The 22,409-nt window shown below is 34.6% G+C and overlaps 1 protein-coding gene, 1 long non-coding RNA gene and 1 pseudogene across 4 annotated transcripts; all 3 read right to left on the minus strand.

The window, feature by feature from the left end:
* Positions 1 to 5,644: 5,644 nt before the first annotated feature.
* On the minus strand, positions 5,645 to 9,688 carry LOC130749178 (quinone-oxidoreductase QR1, chloroplastic-like). Of its 2 annotated transcripts, none has more exons than XM_057602490.1 (6): positions 9,540 to 9,688; positions 9,288 to 9,429; positions 9,064 to 9,155; positions 6,894 to 8,012; positions 6,075 to 6,234; positions 5,645 to 5,986 (listed from the first exon to the last, which is right to left on the minus strand). In XM_057602490.1, the coding sequence occupies exons 1-4, from the start codon at positions 9,633 to 9,635 to the stop codon at positions 7,314 to 7,316; spliced, it is 1,029 nt and encodes a 342-aa protein (XP_057458473.1). In that variant the 5' UTR covers positions 9,636 to 9,688; the 3' UTR covers positions 5,645 to 5,986; positions 6,075 to 6,234; positions 6,894 to 7,313. The 2 variants fall into 2 exon arrangements, with proteins under 2 accessions (XP_057458473.1, XP_057458472.1); XM_057602489.1 differs by having other exon boundaries at positions 6,075 to 6,237.
* A 1,768-nt stretch (positions 9,689 to 11,456) lies between these two features.
* On the minus strand, positions 11,457 to 12,424 carry LOC130743528 (UDP-glycosyltransferase 708G2-like; annotated as a pseudogene).
* Positions 12,425 to 13,906: 1,482 nt separating this feature from the next.
* Positions 13,907 to 16,279, minus strand: LOC130742479 (uncharacterized). Of its 2 annotated transcripts, XR_009021164.1 has the most exons (3): positions 15,147 to 16,279; positions 14,925 to 14,980; positions 13,907 to 14,205 (listed from the first exon to the last, which is right to left on the minus strand). It is a non-coding gene; the product is annotated as an uncharacterized LOC130742479 (long non-coding RNA). The 2 variants fall into 2 exon arrangements; XR_009021165.1 differs by lacking the exon at positions 14,925 to 14,980.
* Between the last annotated feature and the right edge of the window lie 6,130 nt (positions 16,280 to 22,409).

The raw sequence follows: 22,409 nt of genomic DNA on the forward strand, positions 1-22,409 counted from the left end.
AAGTGTTACGCATGACTCGCACTATGTCGTTGTGTGAGCCATGCACGAGGGTGAGCGAGCGATTTGGATAGCTTGGTGTGAGCCACTATATCGCGGGAACCCTACATCATCTAACATAACCTAAGAAGCATTGATTCGTCGTTGCGTGGGACTAATGGTGTTAGGCCAATGAACCGTAACGCTAACCCTAATATGTGTTACGCATGACTCGCACTATATCGTTGTGTGATCCATGCACGAGGGTGAGCGAGCGATTTGGATAGCTTGGTGCGAGCCACTATATAGTCTAAATGTCTAATACACTCTAGCACATGAACCCTAATGCATCAAGTGGCGGAACTTGGACAACAGAGTTACAGAGTATATACTTAAACAGTAATGATAAATAAATTGGGTTATATTCAAAATTGTTATACTTAAATGACAATTATAAATAAATAGATGTATATAAAATCTCAAAATTAGTATTTAAAGATAATATTTAGAATTGATATACTTAAATACTAATGATAATTAAATAGATGTAAATAAAATCCCAATAAAAATATTTAAAGTTTCTGTCTAATACATTCTAGCACATGAACCCTAATGCATCAAGTGGCGGAATTCAATTGGATGTCTGTGTAAAACTATTTTACACTGTCAGTGCATATCCATTAAACTCTAAACAAAATCCCAAAGTACATATTTAAAGACATGGAGCAAAATAATACGAAAATGTTAAAAAATAAAAAAGGTTGGGTGGGATCGAACCCTACCAAACAAGGTTGAATAGATAGTGTGCAAACCACTGGGACTATATCGTTGTGTGAGCCATGCACGAGGGTGAGCGAGCGATTTGGATAGCTTGGTGTGAGCCACTATATCGCGGGAACCCTACATCATCTAACATAACCTAATAAGCATTGATTCGTCGTTCGGTGGGACTAATGGTGTTAGGCCAATGAACCGTAACGCTAACCCTAATATGTGATACACATGACTCGTACTATATCGTTGTGTGAGCCATGCACGAGGGTGAGCGAGCGATTTGGATAGCTTGGTGTTTTGAATAACTTGGAACCATGAAAATAGTTTAAAGGCGTCATTCTAATAAGAATTGAATTTGCAAAAAATATATATACATATATAAATAAAAAAAAATTAGGTCCTATGTAGGAGTTGAACCCTTAACATGTTATAAATTTTATAAAAATTTGGCCACTGAACCAAGACAATTGTTTGAGTAGAAATTGAATTGAAAATATATATATCTGAGTAAATGGTCTTACTAGCTGTTAAACACAAATTCTCTACCATCTCCGTTACGCGCCAGAAGATAGTTTCTTCCTTCCCTTGTTTATCAGCGTTTTCCTACTACAAATCATGACCCAACTAATCCCACTTTTAATAAATGTCAGGGTCAGACATAATGATTCCGGCATTGAGAAAGAAGAATTTTGCACAGTATTCAAAGGCTGCAGATTGAATCTACACACACGCCTAAAACTCTACTGGCCATTGTGAGGAATTGAAAACGCCATATAAATACCTCAGAGATCATTTTTATGGGTTTTTCACTCTTTCCTCATCCAACCATCAGGATTTCAAAGGCAGGGATTACGAAATTGAGGTTAGCCCCTTTTGGCATTTGATAGGGTTTCTGCATTTTTTTCTCACGAATTTCTCATCCAACCATCAAGCACTCTTGTTCCTGTTTAGACTCTTGTTTTGGCTTATTTATTTTTTAATTAGGTTTTCAGGTTGAATTTTCCCCCAAATTTTCCTGCATATGCTTGATTTGATTTGTAGTTTATCTGATTTCATCACTAAGTAACCATATTGTGCCTTCATCACCCAAAATGTTTACTTAGCTATAAAACTAACTTCTTGTTGTGCCTGTAGGAATGATTGTGGAATATTTGTGGCTAAATGGATGTCACACCATGGATTCATTCACTACAAGATTGAGGTAAATAAGAATTTCATACTTAAATATTTTATAAATTACTTGCTTCAAATTTTTAATTATTTATCGGTATTTACGCAGGTTGATGAAGGTTCCAGGTTGAGGCTAGCTCTGGACTTGACAATGAATCAATTTAACAACAAGTATGATGTCCTTACCAAAAAAGCTTTGACCTGCATGGACATATGCAAGGATGCAGCTGTGTCAACAACTTGAGATTTTTCATTACTTTCTGGGCACCTACTTTCTGACATTTAACTGCTTGATCGTGTGTTGAATCTTGTCCTGTTTCTGTTCTTGATCATTTTCGACTTTTTATCCCGGTTATTCTGTTTGGACAACTAAATATTGTGACTGCTGGTGGTTAAATGACTATAATTTTGCTATGTAGTCTTTTTATATCTACTATTTCCTGTGAATGGTTGAACTAAATATTGCTATGCGTTATTGTCACTCTTTCATTCATTTTAGAAAAAAAAAATTTGAGTATCAAAATGTTTTCAAAGGAATTTAGGTGTCAGGTTATATTACTATTTCAGTCACAAAAAAAACCTGTACTGTATCAAATAATTTTCCCGAAGCATTCATCATATAGTTCGCAAAATTAATTTTTTCCTCAAAATTTTCCCTTATTTTTTCCAAACATTTGATATTTCAAGTATGAAAATACAATGTTAGCGTATAATTTTTCTATAACGTATTTCCTTATAAATTTTCCATATATTTTCCACATTAACAATTGATATATCAATTATATTGTTGCATCAATTTTAATTTTAGCGTTTTATTTTACTATCAAGTATTTCCTCATAATTTTTCCATATATTTTTCACATTACTAATTGATAGGAAAATTTGTCTGATTAAAATTTATGAGGAAACGCCAAAATAAAACTTTAGCGTTTGAAATTAAAATTTTAGCATTTACTACTTTTCCTATTGAATATTTCCCCAAAATATTCCGTTTATTTCTCAAATTAACAATTGATTTATTATTAATTATGCAGTTCAAATTTTAGCATAAATTAATTGACTTTTAGCATAAAATTTTTGCATAATTAAATTTTTAAAACAAAACAAGCATACATTACTTTTTTTTCTAACTAAATTAATTAATAAAAAATTAAAGCGATTATTTTATTATTTTTCCAAACATGCTTATTTTTTATTTTATGAAAATCAAAAAATATTATTCTCCTCACTAACAAAATACACACACTCACAAATTGGTCCTCTGGTATTGGGAAATCAAAAACAAAACCTAGCCCCTTTCTTCCCAAAACGCATCAGCCACCCTAATCATCACTGCATTGGAAACCATCAAGGTATTCAATTTTCTCTTAAGGACTCTGCCAAATGGCTGCTGACACGAGAATTGAAACCATACTCGAGCATCTCAACCGGTGCAATATCAACACACGATGCCTTACCCCTTGAATATATGAAGAGATTTCCACAACCACTGCAAAGGTTTTTCGACACCTGCGGAATTTCAAGGTACACACCATTTTTTTCCATTTTTTTTCTCAAATTAGAAGTTAGGGTTTTAATTTTCTTCATCTATCATCATGTCGATTGCTTTCTTTGTGGTTTCGGTTAGAATCTTGTAAGCGTTTTGTCAATTACTCAATTTAGAAATTAGGGCTTTATTTCTCGTTCTCTATCATGAAGTATAATGCTTTCTGTGTGATTTGGATTACAAACGATTATGGGTATTGTCAATTGTTCTTATACTCTATTTATAATAGATTAGGGCTATAATCTTCAAAACTGCTTCATCTTCGAGTTCAACCTGTTTGATGTTTTATGAGTTTGGTGGTTTCGTTTATTTAACATTGTTATTATTAACATGTTTGAGTAGTTTGTAATGAGGAAACCTGTTTTATGTGTGTTATATTCACAAAAACCAGTATATGTATGTTTTTCAATGTTTACCCCTTTTCAGAGTTTTTTTCCCAAATAAATCATAATTGCTTCCTATTAATGCTTCTAATATATGAATTTAGATGGCGGTTTTTTGTGAATTATCTACATTTTCTGATCCCTTGTAAATTCTCACATTTCTGATTCCAGGCTCAAATGGCAAATAGACCCATCTGCAAGCCATATTTTATTGACATTCATGACTTATTGGAGTGGAACATACCAGGCACCAAACGTATTCATTCTAGTTCGCTTATGCACATAAATTATGCTGCTGCTGAGGAAACCATCTTTCCAGAGCTTGTGAGAGAATTCTGGGGCTGTGCCCGGTTCGATGAAACAGGTACTTTGAAAGGGCAGGTTCTGGACTATGATTTGTCATTTGACATTGACAGAATCTCCGATCTTCTTCAAATCCCAACTGGAGGGGAAATATATGATAAGGACTGGAAACGTGGGAAGGACATGGATGATATTCGCCAAACTGTGTATGGCGCGCAGGAAATCTCCAATGCAAATGCCACCCGCGTCATATATCTGACCCCTGCTGCCAGCCTTGTTTTCCTTATGGCTGTCAACGTCTTCTGTCCAAGGGTATCTCAACATAACTATATCACAGATCTGGATGTGTTCATCATTTATCACATCTTGAAGAAAATTAAGTTAGACCCTGTTAATCTCGTCCACCAACATTTAAGGCGTGTCCAAGCAAATAACTCCATGGGCATTCCTTATGGATTTCTGATAACTCTATACCTGCGGTATATGGAACCGATGCGCTTTGCTGGGTGGAACCAATTTGCTCGACAAGAAGCACGGCAGATGTCATCTGCCTTTCTTGAATGCAGAGGTGTTGGCACTGAGGAGCGCCCAGAGTCTGAAAGGGATGCAGCAGATGATGATGATGATGATGATGATGATGATGATGATGATGATGATGATGATTTTGCATTGGATGCTGCTGCTGCACATGCTGAAGATGATCATGATGGTGCTGGAGATGCTGAAGATGAACATGTTGATCCAGATGATAACAGTGGGGACAGTGAAAGCACATCCAGCGTTGTTAATTTATCTGACACTACTTCAACCTCTGGTAGTCCTTCTTCATGTCTCAGTACAAGGAAGAGGAAGAGAATTTTTCCTGGATCACCTTCTCAACCAAATTAAGTTTATTTCTGTTGTTATCATTATGACTATGACAATTTTATGGCTAATTATGCCATGGTTTGTAATTTTTGGGCATTGCTGACAATCTTTTTGGGCCTTTATGACTAATTTCGGTTTGATTTGCATTTTGTTAAGATTGGAAAATGTTTTAATGGCTGATTTTACATCTTTAAGTTCTTTACTTGTGAAATGCTTATCCTTATTGATATGTATGGGGTCATACAGATACAACTCACCACATGCTATTGTCCTATAAAAACAGAGCAAAGGTTAGGATTTTTTTGAAGTTTTTGGGTAGACTCGCTCACTCATAGACATAGGAAATGGGCCTGGCCCAAGTTCTTTTTTTTCGGTTTAGTTTTCATTCCACTTCATTTCACTGCATCCAGGTTTTCTGTTTAAGATTCAAGATTAACTGTGGAGATTAGATAAATCTTTTTCCATGAAGCTTGTGAAAAATTGTACCATGTTTTCATTCATTGCTGAAGATGAATAACCTTTCCATGAAGTTTCATTTACATCTAGGGCTAACAATGATAAACATATAACTTTAGCAATGTACTTATAACCACAAAAATGTACTTAACTTATAACCACCAAAATGTACTTAAGCACCAAAATGCTAAAATTTAGCATAATCCACACTTAGTCTAATACAAGAATTCGAAGACAATAAACACAACAATTACAACTTCAAAATTACAAGCAATAACGTAATTAGGACCACCACAAGAATTCCAAAAACTACGGTCAACAACATTTGGTCCCTGGACTTCATTCCATCCACCAGTTTTTTAATTTTGGCATCTTCATTCTCATGGCCACTATTCTCTTCTTCTTCAGCTACTGGATTAACAAAACATGTACTCGCTTGATTCCTTGGTTGTCTACTAGTTCGTTGTTGGATGCGTCGAGGAGGATCAACCCAGACAAAATAGTCACACTTCTGTAAAAATGAAGAAAGAAAAGAAAAAATATGTGATTCAAACAACTTGAATCAAGAATTCGTGTTAGCAACCAGAAACGATGATTACCATTGCAGGACAATTATAGAAACGACGTCCATAGTTAAATTCTGTCCAGGATGTCCTAAACGAAGCTAACAGACCACATTTGCATAACCTTTCATAATCAACATGACTACAAGATCCTGGGGAGCTATGTGATTGGGATGTCATGATCTTCATGTAACACCTACTAAAAATAGGATACCACACATAAGTTATAGCATGCCAATAATATGCATTTTCAGATTAAAATTTTAGAATTTAAAAATCCAAAACACCCAATTCGATAAATTATAAACCCTAATTTCCCAATTTCGCAAATCTGGGTACAATCAGCCCCAATTTGTACGCATTCGACAAATCATGACTTATGCTTTACCAATAACGATCCAATTCAACCCTACCGTCTCTAATTTTTCATCTCAACAAATTAGGGTTCCATTAAATCCTAAATGTTCCCCAATTGACAAATTGGGGTTTCGGATAACAGTAAAATCAGCCCCAATTATTACGCATTGGACAAATCGTGACTTATGCTTTACCAATAACGATCCAATTCAACCCTACCACTTCTAATTTGTCATCTAAAAAAATTAGGGTTCCAATAAATCCCAAATGTTCCCCAACCGACAAATTAGGGTTTCGGATAACAGTAAAATTAGGGTTCAAATGTCTCTAAAAATGACAATCAACACCAACATAATATGGAAGCTACTACTAATCAAATTAATCGTTAATTTAGGGGAGCTAGATCCAAAATTTTCAAACGGAGACGAACGAGACATCTCACATATACTAACTGACAACACTCAAACTGTCTAACAAAGAAAACAAAAGTAATCTTACCTTAACTCAGCGAACGAATGAGGAGGAAATAAGATGAAGAAGCGAACAGAAGTGGAGGATCGAGTCAGCTCGCTAATGGTTCACAGCCATGCTCATCTTCTCCGTCCTCGCGAGTTGATTCCAGAAGCAAATGGTGAAAATGTTTTTAACTGAGGCAACCTCAATTTTACTAGGGTCATGTATTAAATAGTAAAATAAAATTGGGGCTATTTCACAATTAATGAAAGTATAAGGATATATTAAAACACTATGTAAGTTCAGATCATGTGCTTAAATACTAGTGGTCAGTCAAATTCCTGTACCTACCCATGTTGAAAAATGCGGGCACCACAGCAAACACCTAAACATAATTAATTAGTTGAAAGTTGAAACTAGAAACATACAACTGATCCAGGCAAACTGGGATCGAGCACCTAGCTATTATGGCTCCACGATGATTTTTCCAGTAGCATGGCCATCAATGCTCTTAGCCCAAGCATCTTCAGCTTTGCTCAAAGGAAACTTAGAGTCAATAATGGTCTTGAGTTTCCCATCGTTGACCAATTGAGCTAGATGTTCCATACCCTCACCTTTGATGTCTAGGATAAATTGCACCAGTTTCTTCTTGGGAAAAAAAAGTTTCTTCATGGAAGAACTAATGAATGTGGCCACACCAGGTGTTAAATCAACCACAACCCCAGTTTTAGTCAAAACAGGATCAAAAGTTGACCAAGGAATTCCAATTGTGCAATGTATGACCACATCATATTTCCTCCCAGATGGACTCCTCAGTGTTGCCCCTTGTGGAGTCTTGTAGTCAAGAACCTCATCAGCACCTAAGCTCTTAACCAAATCAATGTTGCGAGCTCCACAAGTGGCTGTCACATGGGTGTTCCCTGCTAGTTTAGCGAGTTGAACAGCATAGGAACCCACACCACCTGAAGCAGCAGTGATTAAAATGTTCTTGTGTTGGCCAGTTCCAGTTCCATCAAGCTTGAGTCCTGCAATTTGAGTGAATGCATCATGAGCTGTGAGAGCAGCCACAGGTATACCTGCAGCTTCAGCAGCTGAGACTTGGGATGGTCTAGCAACTGTTAACCTCTCAGTGGCCACAGCAAACTCAGCCAATCCACCTCCATACTGTCATTGAACAAGTAGCTAGTTTATTAAAATTTCTAAATGATCATAAGATTACTAGAGGATTAATTTAAGAAGAATATGTTTCAAACCCAGCGGTACATAACATGTCTCACATTAACTTGAGATATGATTAAGATAACCCTTAATACATAGGAAGACAATCCTCACTTCTAAACTTAGCTTTTGGGGTAAAGTTAGACCTCTCAAATTCTAATATAGTACTATAGTCTATCCTAAATATGTCACTCGTATATGGTCATTTCTGCAAACCACACGTTCCAAATGTCCGGCCTTAGGCGTGGAGGATACGTTGAGAAGTCTCAAGTTAACTAAAGTGTGACTAAGATATCCCTTATATATAAAAAGACTATTCTCACTTTTATATGCTAAATTTTGGAGTAGAGTTTAAAACACATGTTTGATTACAGTTTCAATTTTCAGTTTTTAAAACAGTTTTCAGAAGAAGAAAACAATTTGAATGACATGTTTCCAACATTTAGAAGATTGATATGTGAAAACTAAAATCAAACAGAAACTGAAAACTAAAAACAAACAGAAATTGAAAACATCTTTTGGCTATTTTGGTATTTTTGTTTTAAAAACTGAAAATGAGAACTATTTTCAAAAATAGTTTTTGAAAACTGGAAACAAATATGCCTTTACTCTCCCAAATTTTAATGTGACAGGGCATCATGATGATTTTTTAATATATTTTATAGACATGAACAGTTAGATTTAGGATTTTGTCTTGGTCAGAATAAAATTATAAAAAAATCTACAAAATAATTAGGTGGTTGGATTTAAAAAGTTAATAATGTTTTGTTGATATTTCATTTTCACCTTACATAAATAAGAAGAGAAATGAGAGAAATAAATTATATAATTTGTGAGGTAACAAGAAATGTATAGAAAAATAGAAAGAAAATATGTGCAAATGATATGGAAGAGAATGTGAAGTGTAAATGAGTTATTACTAAAAAAAATTATACATATGGAAATATATACAGCTAATTGACAAACAAAATTAAAACTCTTGAGGTTAGACAAGTACTTTAAGAGTGAGTTTAGCAATGACTTTGTCGCCAACTCTGAAATTTTTTACTAGTGATCCAACCTCTACTACCTCTCCTGCTACATCACCACCTGATTCCAAGAATAAAAGCAAATATGCATGAATATTGATGTTATACTTAATCACTACTAGCTAGTATACAGATTAAGATAATTAATTGGTGATTGATATAGCAGTAATTAACTATGAGTAGTAGTTCATACAAGGAATGTAAGGAAATTTTCGAGGTATCAAAGGGCGAAGAAGACCGTTCTGAATCTTCCAATCAACTGGATTAATACTGATAGCTTCCAATCTCAGTAGAACTTCATTTTTCTTTGGAGTAGGAATGGAAACTTCAACATGCTGCTTAGTTAATTACAAGCAATTGCAACTGGGTTAATATATATATAGTTCAAGTAATATAATTATGCAAACACACAAAACAAAAGAAAAAAGAGATTAATGGACCAAACCTTCAATTCTCCGCCATAGGCATCGTAGTGAACCGCGTGCATCATTTTCACAGCACTACTACTGTTGCTCATTGATTCCTCTCTTGAATGGACCATTTGGAAAAGGTAGCTAGCTGTGCAGGTATATATGGACAATTTTGATTTTATATTTGCGCGGCCATCATGTTAAACAGTATAATATTTCACTGCAATTTAGATAGATATTATAATATTATTGACATCTGTGTCAAAAATGGTATTCAAGTATCAATTATTGGGATTAGTCTTCGTTATTAAAGTGTTTACTTAATAAAAATATCTTTCGATCACCATCTTCAAGTCAACCGTTTTTCCCATAAAAAGTTCTAGAACAAATTATTATTTTTTTTTGAAAATAAAAAATGTATGTATACCATAAGGAAGTTGATTCGGGGCGTGCCGGTGCGGGTTGTGTGGTGAGGGATGCTGCGGGTATGTGGCAGTTTGGCTTCACAGCATTCGTGGGGATATCCGCGATCTTGCAAGCTGAACTTCTAGCGATCGATGTTCTTTGGTTTGCGCCTCTGTTGGCAGCAAGGTATTTGTCGGGTAGTAGTTTTCTCTGATTCTCAACATGCTACGAACCTCCTGCAGCAGGGGTTTGGGCGTTTCCTTGCGTATGCCACTGTGTTTGATTTGATTCGAGAGCTCTTGGACAGGGACTGGCAGGTCAAGTTCGAACATATTTTCCGGGAGGGGAATGCAGTTGCAGATGTGCTTGCTAAGGAAGGTGCGTCGGGGTCTAGCAGATTTATAGCTTCTTGGCGAGCCCTCCAGTGGCTGTCATCCCTTTGTTGACAGAGGACTATCGTGGCACTCGTTTCTTGAGGCGTTAGTTTTTTGTGTTTTGTTTTTTAAGCACTTATGTACTGAAAAAAAATAAGGAAGTTGATCAGTTTCAAAATAAAAAGGAAGTTGATTATATGTGAGGATATAAGAATAAATCACGATCGTTAGATCTAATCATAAACGGTTTATATTAAAACATGCAGTCATGTGACTTTTTAAAAAAGTTGACTATTTTAAGTGATCACATGACTATTATATATGGATATGGTCCTTCTCAAAAGGGAAGAAACGCAAAAGTTAGTAAACTGAGGATGACTAAAAAAAAACCGACTGTCCAGCAGAGCAACAAAGAAAAAACTCCAACCCCAAAACCAAAACTAGCATCCAAAGAATCAACAACCACAACAAAGCATAAAAAAGCCCCAAGGAAGATAACTCAAAAAGTCATTAAACAAAGCAAGACAAGTTAAGCAAATTGCTTATGGCAAAGCCGCAAAGCAATGGTGTAAGGAACTTGCATTATTGTAGATGCTCTAACATTTTTAATTACTAGTCCATTCTCACCAGATCCTTGAAGAAGAAACATGTCTTCTCTTCTTTTTAATTTATCCCTTTCCAATTTCTTCTTACCTTAATTTTTAATAATTTTTTGCTTTATGCTAAGATTACCGTTGATTTTGATATAGGTCTTTCGTTTGAGTGATGTTTTGTGTTAATACTGTGATTATCTGATAAGTTGATGTTGATCAAAGAGTTTGACCCTGTCCTTGATTTGAGTGATTCAGTATCTCTTCTCTAACTTGATTTTAAACTGCGAAACACAGATCATACCAATGAATCAATGATGCATCAATCACCCTTTGAACATACTACGTACCTTTGTTTGCAAAGAGCATATCACATGACCAGACCTGAGTAGTCATAAGTTCTGATTAGGATTGAGTTCTTCAAAATATATACTGTTATCAATGGTAATTAAACTTTCCCTTCTATTAGTGATGATCATATAAGAGAAAATTTATCTGCAGAAAAAGGTCTTCAGCAGAACCAACCTTAATTTACTTATTGTGCTCGTTTAGCATTATCACTGACAATTTTTAATTTATACCATTACCATGCTGCTTCTATCACTGAGTTCCACCCAAAATGACTCACAAACCCTCTCACAGCCTTGTGCCCAATAATCTCTCTTTGATCCACCCATTCTTTCACAACCAATCCCTCTCTTTTATCCTCTCCACAAGCTCTGCCCCTTGCAACCAATCCAACCTTTGTTCATTATCTTCCTTGTCAACTTTCTTGTCCTTCACCACCCACAGAAATCTGCATCCACTTCTAACCAACCCATCTCCTAACTCTCTCAATTGGTCCCTTCCAAGGGCAATCCTAATGCCAAAGCTAACATACACCACAGACCCACAAGCTAGGCTGATCATCAAGCCACTTCATTGATGGTACTCCCCTCTGCTAATCAACTTTTTCAAGCTCTTCACAAGGCACAAAAGGACCAACTGCATGAACTGGGGGCAAATCTTTGACCACTTTTCCACAGTTGAGAGCCTCTAGTAGGGACACTGCTTCTAGTCCTTCAATAGTATTGATCAAAACCCTATGTAGTTCTGAGAGCTTATGATTGTCCTCCTTGAAAAGTTTGCCATAAATAGTACTGTTGAGGATCATAAGCGGAGGAGGGATTGATGATTTGGGTATTGCTGAAACTGAAACCCCTGGAATCTCAACAACATCAGGGAAGGAGTTTGGAGCTTGAGATATAAACTGGGAAGTAGGAATAGAAGGAGAACATGGAAGCTGAAGAAGTGAACAAGATGTATTGAGGAACACCCAGGGCGTGAGCAATGGGAAGAAAAGGGGATACCAGTGTCATGTCATATAGACAAAAGAACAAGAACACCTATTTTTCATCATCAAGAACATGTCTCGGATTCATACCATGCTCCTCCTCTCCCACACCCTTTCGCTTCTTCGCATCCGTAGTCTGCTTCGTAGGTCTTCCTCGCGAGCGCTTAGGCTTATCTTCCAATGATCAAGGAGCTTTGAAGAAGAAGAGCTTAGACGCGTGACCGATACAATATATATGATCAAGGAGCTTTTGAAGAAGAAGAGCTTAGACACGTTTATCAAAGAGTGCTTAGATGATTGCCTTGAAGTTTACTCTGATTCCATTACAACAATTAGAGAAGCTATTAGAGATTACAAGGTCAAGCGTTATGCGAATTTTAATGTCAAGATAAGCTCGGTTTTAGATGCATCTACAACATGCGAAGATAAATTCAAGGAAAAGAGCAATGCCGTTTCACCATTAAGAGAAACAAGGATGTTTTTGAGCTTTCTGCTATAGCTCTTTCCATTATTAACATGCTCAATGTGGATAAATTGATGGGTCTATTTTGTTTTTTTTAATGGTTTAGGTTTACTAACTAATCATTATGTATGCATTGCAATTTATTCATAATGTTTGCTACGTTCTTGGTTTGAGCTCTAAGATTGTATCTTACTCCTGTCTTCAATTTCTGAAAGATAAACTATAATGTATGAAAAATTAATGATAATTATTGAAGTTTGTAACTAATTAACAACTAGACTAAGACCCGCGCGTTGCGCGGACAAATAAAATTGAGACAATTGTCATAAGTCATCCGGGGTTTTGAAATTTTTTGTTTGAGTAAATCAACCATCATTAAGCTCAAAGTCTGTTGTCCCTCACTTTTGATTGGTTATACGCTCAGTCTGTTATCCTTCACTTTTGATTGGTTATAAGGATTGTGAGTTTGTTAATTATTGTTATTGATTGGTTGAAAAATATTGATATTGAGAGTGATTGGATTGTGAAACAGATGTTTTGTTCAATAACGCATAGTTGAAAAAAAAAATTGGCGCAATAGAACTTCTTCATAAAAAATAGGCTATTTTATAACATATGCATAATTTGTTAAAGGAAAATTCGAAATTATTAGTAGAAACTTTTGGGTAGGAAAGTTGGGTCTCGACTCTCAAGACAAATGTGATTTAGGCCCCATTTGGGAAGAACTTAATTGAGAAAAAGTTCATGCTGGTAGTGTTTGAAAGAGTTCATAAGTTTGTAAATGTGAATAAGAGTTTATGCTCATCTACAACTTATTTTCAACTTTTTAAAGAAAATTCTCAAATTGGCTTATGGATAAGCACTGATTTGATAAAAAAAATATTTTCATAGACACTTAATTAAGTTGTGTATCCAAATGCACTCTTACTCTTATTTGAGAGAGTACCCCTATTTCATGAAAAATAAGGGCGCAAAAGGGTGATCATTTTTTGTTTATCATTGGAATGGGAAGAGACATTGCACACATTTTGTCAAACTACATGCATTTCCAGTTAATAATGAGTGCAATGTCTTATTTAAAATGGGAATAAGACTGAATTAGAGTTAAAATGGCTAAAATTAGGTCTCGACAGTCACACTTTGTTTACCGCTCTTGAACCATGCAACTTACAAAATATATAGAGTTGAACTGATGATAACTTGAAACTTGAAGTGCATGTTTCAGGGTGCTACTTAGTAGAGGAACAAAAAACATGTTATGGTGTAGATTTTCATAGTAGCTTTGCTCCTTTTCAATACTCCCCTAATTAAAATAGCAGAATGCAACTGCATTGGTTACATAGTACAATTTAGGCTGTTTAGCAAAAGTAACAACTTAAAATCAAAGGTCATGTAAATTCATAAGTAAAAAAAAAATCAAATATGTAATCACAAGAGAAAAAAGAAACTGTTTTATTTGTCCAACTTCAATACCATAACCCATCCCCATGTGCCTGTCACCAAATGGTAGTAAATGAGTCGTGTATGCAATCAGATCTGCACCAAAAGCAAAATAGATGTGAACATATATTTAGGTCAAATAAAAGGCAACATCCCTTCTCTGTTAATGTACTAAAGTTGAATGCCCCAACAAAAATAATTGAATTAGATAGCCTTGTTCACTTTAGACCTTCTTGTGTGTGAAGATACTTACTGGTCCATCCTGTACATTTTCTTTTGAATGTTATTATATAATATATATATAATAGGCAAGTGAAGAAAGAGCTTATTGTCATCACAACATAAAAGAATGTCTTTTTCAAAGTGAGATTGTGGGATTTAGATCATCTAAAGTGAGAAGTAGACTTTAAAGGATAAAATGGAGGTTAAAATCATTATTTGGAAATCAATTATTGAGATTTCAATAATTCCATAGTTTGAAATATATATGCATGCATTTTTAGACACTCTAAACCGCTAATTTCTCAATCAATGGCTATAGCTATGTTGTTCACCCTCTAAAGTGAACCTTTGAGACAAGCTAAATTTTAAAAAGGTGACGCATTCCTAATGTTTTGGTGCTTAGTTTTTCATTTTCTTTGTTGTTTGGTTTATTTGGACTTGTGTTCACTTTCTGAGATTATGACTATAACTATTTATACCTTCAGAAAGCATGTTAGCTCCATGTTTGACATGATTTACACTGAAGAAAGGGTTGGTAACTCTTTATTGAGATGCATTATGGTTTGTTTATGTGAAGAGATCTTACAACTTACATGGTTAGCTACTATGCAAACTCCAACAATGATATCATACTTCTCCTCTCTCTTCCCTAATTTAGCCATTCAACACAAAATTTGGTTAGAATTTTTAGCTTCTTTGAAGATAGAGATATCAGAAATAGTGTGTGATGAAAATCAACATCACAAATTAGTGAAAACAAATTTAATATATTGAATATAATCCACAATTGGATAATAGGCTAATAGCACACTAACCTGGGAGTTCTGGCACACCACACACATTTCAGAACCAGAAGCTACTATATCATTCATCTTCCTGCACCAGGGAAAAACACTGATGAAAAGAGGTTATGTAGATATATGCCTTAAATGATACATACAAGTTCACTTTACACAAAGTGCTCAAAGAGATAATAGGTATAATAATGTGTCAAGTACTATAATACGAATAACATCCAAGAAGCACCACCCTCTAGCTGGGGACCTATAAACTTTCATGATAAACTCAGTGTGAAAGAGGGATATGATTCATAAGTAAATAAGAGGCACATCACCAAAATAACTGAGGTGGAAAAATTATATCATAGCAAAGAGGTGAGATGACAAAGATGAAGAAGGAACCTAAGTTTCATAAATTATCTAGGCGAACACAAATCCATAAGAAAAAATGGTTAACGTGAACATACCATTTCCAGTTTGTAGCTGATACAGATACTCTGTCCAAATCAAAAGTAAAGGTCAAAGAAAACAGCAGAGAAATTAAAAAAAAAATACGAACTGATAGAAATATATTAGCCACAGGGGTGACTAAATAAAATTGTGCAGTAAAAGAAAAACGATCAAAGAGGATTGAAGCCAACTTTCTATAGCCCTGAGTTGATTGGTAAAATATAACACCTGAATTAAAAGTCAATAAAAAGAATGCTAAACAGAAAAGCAATTAGGCATCTTTTTGTATCTAAAGTAAATCTTACTTGTAAGTGTGTTCGTAAATCGCAAGTGAAGAACTTCAACAGCAGAATTATAGACAATTTGAGTACAATTAGTGTTGTTCCCTTTGAACATCCCATGGAAACCTTCAGTTCTCCATATGTAATTATGGCCTGGTATTGTTCCAATGAATATATATTATGACTTATGAGGATTATGAAACTGAATATATCTCGGCGAAGCGATGCAGGTTCTATAGGACGATGACATTGCAGACGTGGATATGACGGCGGTCGAGAAAGCGTGGCGTGGAGAGGAGCCGACATTGGTGCACTCAGAGCTTAGAGGAGAGATAGATTGATGCTATTGCTGGAGAAGGTTTCGTGATTCAGGATTTTTAGTTCTAGTTCTGAATGCTTGAGAAGAATGGAACGTGACACATCAGCCAAAATGCTGAGCTGGACATTGTTGTTAAAAGAATAAATGATGAGGTGTCGCCGTTAGATTGCGCGCTTCACAATTTATATATTATAAATAGATGGTATAACCACGTTAAGACATGGCCCTCCCGAGGTTCAATACATATATATATTATAACGCTGCAGTAAATAACAAATGAGTTGCATTGGCCCATTGGTTGAGATCCTTGTCTAGTTTCTTGTGTGTAGTGTTTTTGATCCACTCCTCAACCTGTTTTTTAGTTCTATTCAGAAATGTTTCATTTTTTATAAAATGACTATGTATATAACAATGTTTGGTGTGTTCTCTCTCCTCAAGCTTGAAGGTATTTTTAGATATACTTTCATGTACTTATTTTCTCTACAATTTTTTTAAAGGCTTAAATGCACTTTTGGACCCCAAGTTTATATTTTTTGTGATGGTTGACCCTGATCTTATTTTTCTACGAATGGAAACCCTAATCTTTCAAAATGTTGCACCGTTTACCCTTCTGTCAAAAACTTGACGGAACCCACTTACCTAGCCTTCCGACGGAAGGGTAAACGGTGCAACGTTTTGAAAGATTAGGGTCTCCATTCAAACTAAAAATAAGATCAGGGTCAACAATCGCAAAATATGTAAACTTGAGGGTCCAAAAGTGCATTTAAGCCATTTTTTTAAATCCCCCTTTTATCCACGTGGAAGGCCATATCAGCGTGTTCCGTCAAGTTTTTGACGGATTTGGACGGAAGGGTGAACGGTGCAGCGCTTTGAAAGAATAGGGTTCCCATTCGTAGAAAAAAAAAAGATAAAGGTTGACAATCGCAAAAAGTTAAAACATGAGGGTCCAAGAGTGCATTTAAGCCTTTTTTTAAAATTTCTTTGAGGCTTAATGGACATTATTTTAATTTTTACTTAGTAACTTTTATACTATGATTTTTTCGATAGAGACTTTTATACTATAATTAGTGCAAGAATTAAAACAATCATATCTTTTATCTTTGCATAGAAACATGAGTCTTGGAAATATAATAGTCCTAGACCATTTTTTACAAAAGGAATGCTAATAGTCTTAGAGCATAAAATGACTCCTCAACCTTTTTTTAGTTCTATTCAGAAATGTTTCAACTTTTATAAAATGACTGTGTATATAACAATGTTTGGTGTGTTCTCTCTCCACAAGCTTGAAGGTATTTTTAAATATACTTTCATGTACTTATTTTCTCTACTATTTTTTTAAAATTTCTATGAGGCTTAATGGACATTATTTTAATTTTTACTTAGTAACTTTTATACTATAATTTTTTCGATGGAGACTTTTATACTATAATTAGTGCAAGAATTAAAACAATCATATCTTTTATCTTTGCATAGAAACATGAGTGTTGGAAATATAATAGTCCTAGACCATTTCTTACAAGAGGAGTGCTAATAGTTTTAGAGCTTAAAATTAATTTATAATTTTTCTCAAAAACTAATAATCAAGAGTAAAAGAATAATTTATTTTTTTTCCAAGAAAACACTTTTGAGAATGAAAAATTAAAAAAGCTAATGTAAAAAATAACCCGAGATTAAAAAAACTGGAAAAAATGAAAAATAAAATTTTAACATTATTAATATAACTTATAATACATTTTCAAGGAGTATATAAACTAGTTTAATTATAACCATGCTGGTGTTGTTGCTGTTGCTGAAATCCGAAATATAAGCTTGCTGGTGCTGTTTTGTTGTTGTTGCTGCTGTATTATGATGTTGTTCCTGTCTGATGTTTGCTGCAATACGAAAATGCATAGTCTGACTCTTCTGGGATCTTTAATTTCTTGTATTCTCTCAGCTACGCTATATTAGCTTTTTCATGATTGTAGGGGTTGTTTTCGTTTGAATCTTGTTGCGAAATGGCTGTCCCAAGATTGTGGTACTCTTTTTCCTTGCTAGGTTTTTATCTCAATGGGTTTTTCCTAGCAAGGTTTCAATGAGACTCTCTCTTAGAATTACGCTTGTGCCATTTTGCGGGTTGGTGGTGGATTTTTGTTTCTCAGCCTCATATAACTTGTACTTTGCCTGTTTTGCTTCTTTGGCTTAGGCTATTTTATTATTAATATATCTTTCATTTAAGAAAAATATAAACTAGTTTAATTATAATTTTGTGTGTATATTTGTGTTTATTCCTAATTAAAAACTATAATTTATTTTTAAATTTTATTTTGGCCCTCTCATACTATTTTTCCTGGTTCCGCCACTGCCGACGCGATCACTTCAAGCAATATCAATCTCAAGTTGTTTAAAAAAATCTCAAGTTCTTGACTTAAAATAAAGGAAATGAATATAGTAGACCACATAGTTAAAATTAGTGTTTTTTGGTTTAGGTCCCTTTAAATATTTTTCTTATATATACCTTTATTTTGAAAATAATATGGAGGAATAAGCCCCTATCGTTAACTTTACTTAACGGACGCTGATGTGACATATTTTAGAGGGACCTAAATCAAGGAACTATGATTATAGAGGGACCTAAACCAAAGATCCAAAATTTTAGAGGACCTAAAACTAATTTTTTATCATATCTTAAGTCCTTTAAAATCTAGGTTCTTTAGTTTAGGTCCCTCTATACGGCGTAAGGTGACAGCATGGCCGTAGGGGTGGAAATAGGTCAGGCGGCTCGTCAGGAGCCTATGGCTCGGCTCGTCTGAGGCTCGGCCCGGCCTGACTCGTTTATTAAAAAGGTCAGGCTTAGACCTTTTAAAATGCTTGTTTAACTGAAAAGGTCAGGCCCAAACAATTAAAAATTACTATTTGGCCTGATAGGCATGCCTACTTATCTATTATTTTTATTAATAATATACATAAATATAATATAATTATATATAATTTAATTTTTGCTGTGTCTGTTTTAAATAATTGAGGTTTTGTTCTTTGAAATGCAATGATATACAAGTTTATTTATTTGAAAAGAAAATGAAATGATATATAAAAAGGCATATTAGCCCGCTAGTCTATTAGTCCGTTGGCCTAATGACCTTCTTTTGGTGAAATTTTCTGTTAAATAGGCTTTTAAGTAGGCTTATAGGCCAGGCCTTATAAAAGGCCAGACCAAGCTTTAAAATTTGGCCTATTGATAGGCCACATGTCAGACTTAGGCCACAAAAAGAGAATGCAGGCCAGGCTCACGCAGAGCCTAGCTCGGCCGACCTATTTCCACCCTAAGCATGAGCTGAAACCTCAGTATTATTTTACATTTATGGGTGTATATCAAAAAATTATATTTAGAGGAGTCTAAACCAAAAGACCCTAATTTTAGAGACCAAAACATATTTAAGAAAAAACTTTATATATAAGCCAAGCCATACACAGTGTTTCACATTTTTTTAATATGCCCAGCTTGCAACGGTTAAAAATTTCCAATAAATCATGTTACAAGTGTGATACTAATAAGGGAATGTCCACATATCGCGACGGTTAATAATATTTTTTTTACATTGAAAAGATGAATTGCGCCTGTCAGGAATCAATTCATAGACCTCTTCTAACAATACGATGAGTCTTTTATTAAAAAAAAGAGTAAACTTACACATTAACGGAAATGCGCTAATGTAAAGTTTCACTTTGAATTATTATGGTAGCTGTCTTCTTCCTCTCAATTTGGAACTACGTCACAAAACGCATCATCTGAAAAAAATAATAATGAGTTACTTCCCCGCGTGGGCATAAAATAATGAAGGTATGCACCCAAATTTTTTAAAATAATGGAGGTAATGAAGCTTAGGGAATTTGGACAAAATGGTATCTCTATCAATATTGTTTTATCAACTTTAATGACTTGTGTTCAAATTGACTTTTGAACTTTACTGAACTCGGCCTATATTTGGTGGCGGAGTCAGAATTTTTGTGGAACTTGGGTAAGTTTAAGCTTAAGTTAACTGCCCACCCCTAATGTCTAACTCAGAGTTTTAAATTGCAGTTGCGATTGCGGTTGCAGGTGTTGCGGTTACGGGCATTGCGGTATTGCTTAGTATTCCTTAGAGTCGTATCGTGTATTGCTAGATCTTAGACTTTCTACATCACTCTTTCTAAAGAGAATCTAAGCAGAAGCAAAATCCTTAATTTCTTGGATCTAGGAGAAGTCTTGTAGAATATTTGTTGGAGTTCTTTAGAATATTTGTTGAGGAGAAAACATGTAGAATACTTTTAAATGAGAAGTTCTTGATACTTGGCTGAAGTAATAAAAAATCTTGGTAGATACCAAGAGCTAGACATAGTGTAAACACTAGAATGGATAACACGCTAATTAGAGAGATTCCATCGGGCGAAGGGATTATAAACTTTTTGCTCATCGAAGGCAGTGCCTTGGATGCATGACTTTAATGATGTCGCACTCATTATAGGCAGTCTCTCAAACATAGATGATATCATGCTCATCGGAGGCACATTTTAATGCCTCAGACAGTGGACTTAGATGATGTTGTGCTCATCTAAGGCAATGCCTTGGATCGTGAACTTAGATGATGACACGCTCATGGGAGGCAGTGCCTCGGACGAGGGACATGAATAAATGTTGGGCTCATCAAAGGCAAATCCTCGGACGAAGGACTCAAATAAATGATGTGCTCTTCAGAGGCAGTGACTCAGGCAGAGGATTTGGATGTTATCATGCTCATCAAAGGCAGAGCCTCAGACCGAGGAGTTAGGTGATGTCGCACACATCGATGGAGTGCCTCGAAAGGTAGACTTAAATGATACTACGTTCATTGGAGATAAAGCTTCGGACAAACCCATGGTTATATTCTTTACTATATTTGGAGTGACTAAGAATTATTATTTTTTATGCAGTACAAATATATATATATATATGTATATATATATTAATTTTTTTAATTATATGTTAGTTATATATCATTTTTGTATGCTCTACTTAGAGTTTTTGGATACTAATAAAATTTTATCAATTTTTTAAAGATTAAAAATATACTTAACTTAAAAAAAAAAATGTACTTTTTCCCATTATTTTAGTCCTCCTAACCTGAAAGTCTGCGTCCTCCACCAATCATCAGTCATAATGGTTATAAATATTAAATAATTAAAGGAATGATAACACTAATTAGTGGTAAATTCTATGGTACTCTGAATTTTTTTTAGGTGTAGTACCCGCATTAAGTAATTTAATTGATTATTATCATATTATTCAAGGTAAATACTACATTTTTAGATTTTACTTCACTTGTCAATTAACTTTAATTCATGAAATTCACTTTTTTAATGAAAAATGAACGAGTGGTGAGAACGAATAATGGTAATGGAGATGCGCGTAAAATAAACATGATTGATAGATGAACAAATCTCAGAAAACACAACTCGCATATCTCACGTCTCTACGAATAGAACACTGCATTACTATGATAGAATAAAATCAAAATTTTAATCGATACATGAGTCTTTTTTATTGAACCAAGTCATTTTGGGTATCACACCTTAATCTGACTTAAGGTACCATAGCAAGCACCCTAATTAGTTAATTACAAAACCTAATTCTTTTTTAAAGTTGACATTTAATTAGAAAAAGTAAAGGAATTAGTTTAAAAAATCAAAAGCTAAGAAATAAAAAAATGGAGTCCTCATGTAGAAATATATTATTACTTAATACATAAATGACATAAATATATACACACAAAAATCACTGTAAGTCTTTATATTTATTGTTCTAAAAAAAAAGTCTTTATATTTATTCTTTTAAAAAAAATACTAGTTAAAATTTACAATAAAATATTTAAGCAAATTTGCGCACGGGGTACCCGCACATCAATATATATTATGGTATGAGATCCTCGCTTCACGTCTTCGATGGGAAACACGTGTACCGCTTTGTAATCCAACGGTTGACGTTCGATTTGCATGTTTAACGAGTAAACATTAAGAACTCACCACCATAGATCATAGATCAAATTCGATTTGTCACTTTGTCGGTGTCCCACGCCTCAAATTTAACACTGTTATATAAGCATCTTCCATTGCATTTGCAGCATCAAAACTCACCTTCTTTCTCTTCATCACACTACTACCTAATTATATTCTTATTGCTTTTGCAGCTTGTGCCATGAATGGTTCAAGATCTTTGTATGAATTTCAGCTCATGTGATGCACAATTGTGACCCGTTC

Source organism: Lotus japonicus, chromosome 3 (assembly GCF_012489685.1).
Source record: "Lotus japonicus ecotype B-129 chromosome 3, LjGifu_v1.2".
Taxonomy (NCBI): Eukaryota; Viridiplantae; Streptophyta; class Magnoliopsida; order Fabales; family Fabaceae; genus Lotus; species Lotus japonicus.

Bases quoted from the DNA above. Each gene is read 5' to 3' on its own strand.
- LOC130749178 (XM_057602490.1), bottom strand. From the start codon at position 9,635: ATGGTCCATTCAAGAGAGGAATCAATGAGCAACAGTAGTAGTGCTGTG. The intron at 9,156-9,287 runs GTATGAACTACT...TCTTGGAATCAG, and splicing joins AAAATTTCCTTACATTCCTT to GTGGTGATGTAGCAGGAGAG. The intron at 8,013-9,063 runs GTACTTGTCTAA...GTTCAATGACAG, and splicing joins TTGCTAAACTCACTCTTAAA to TATGGAGGTGGATTGGCTGA.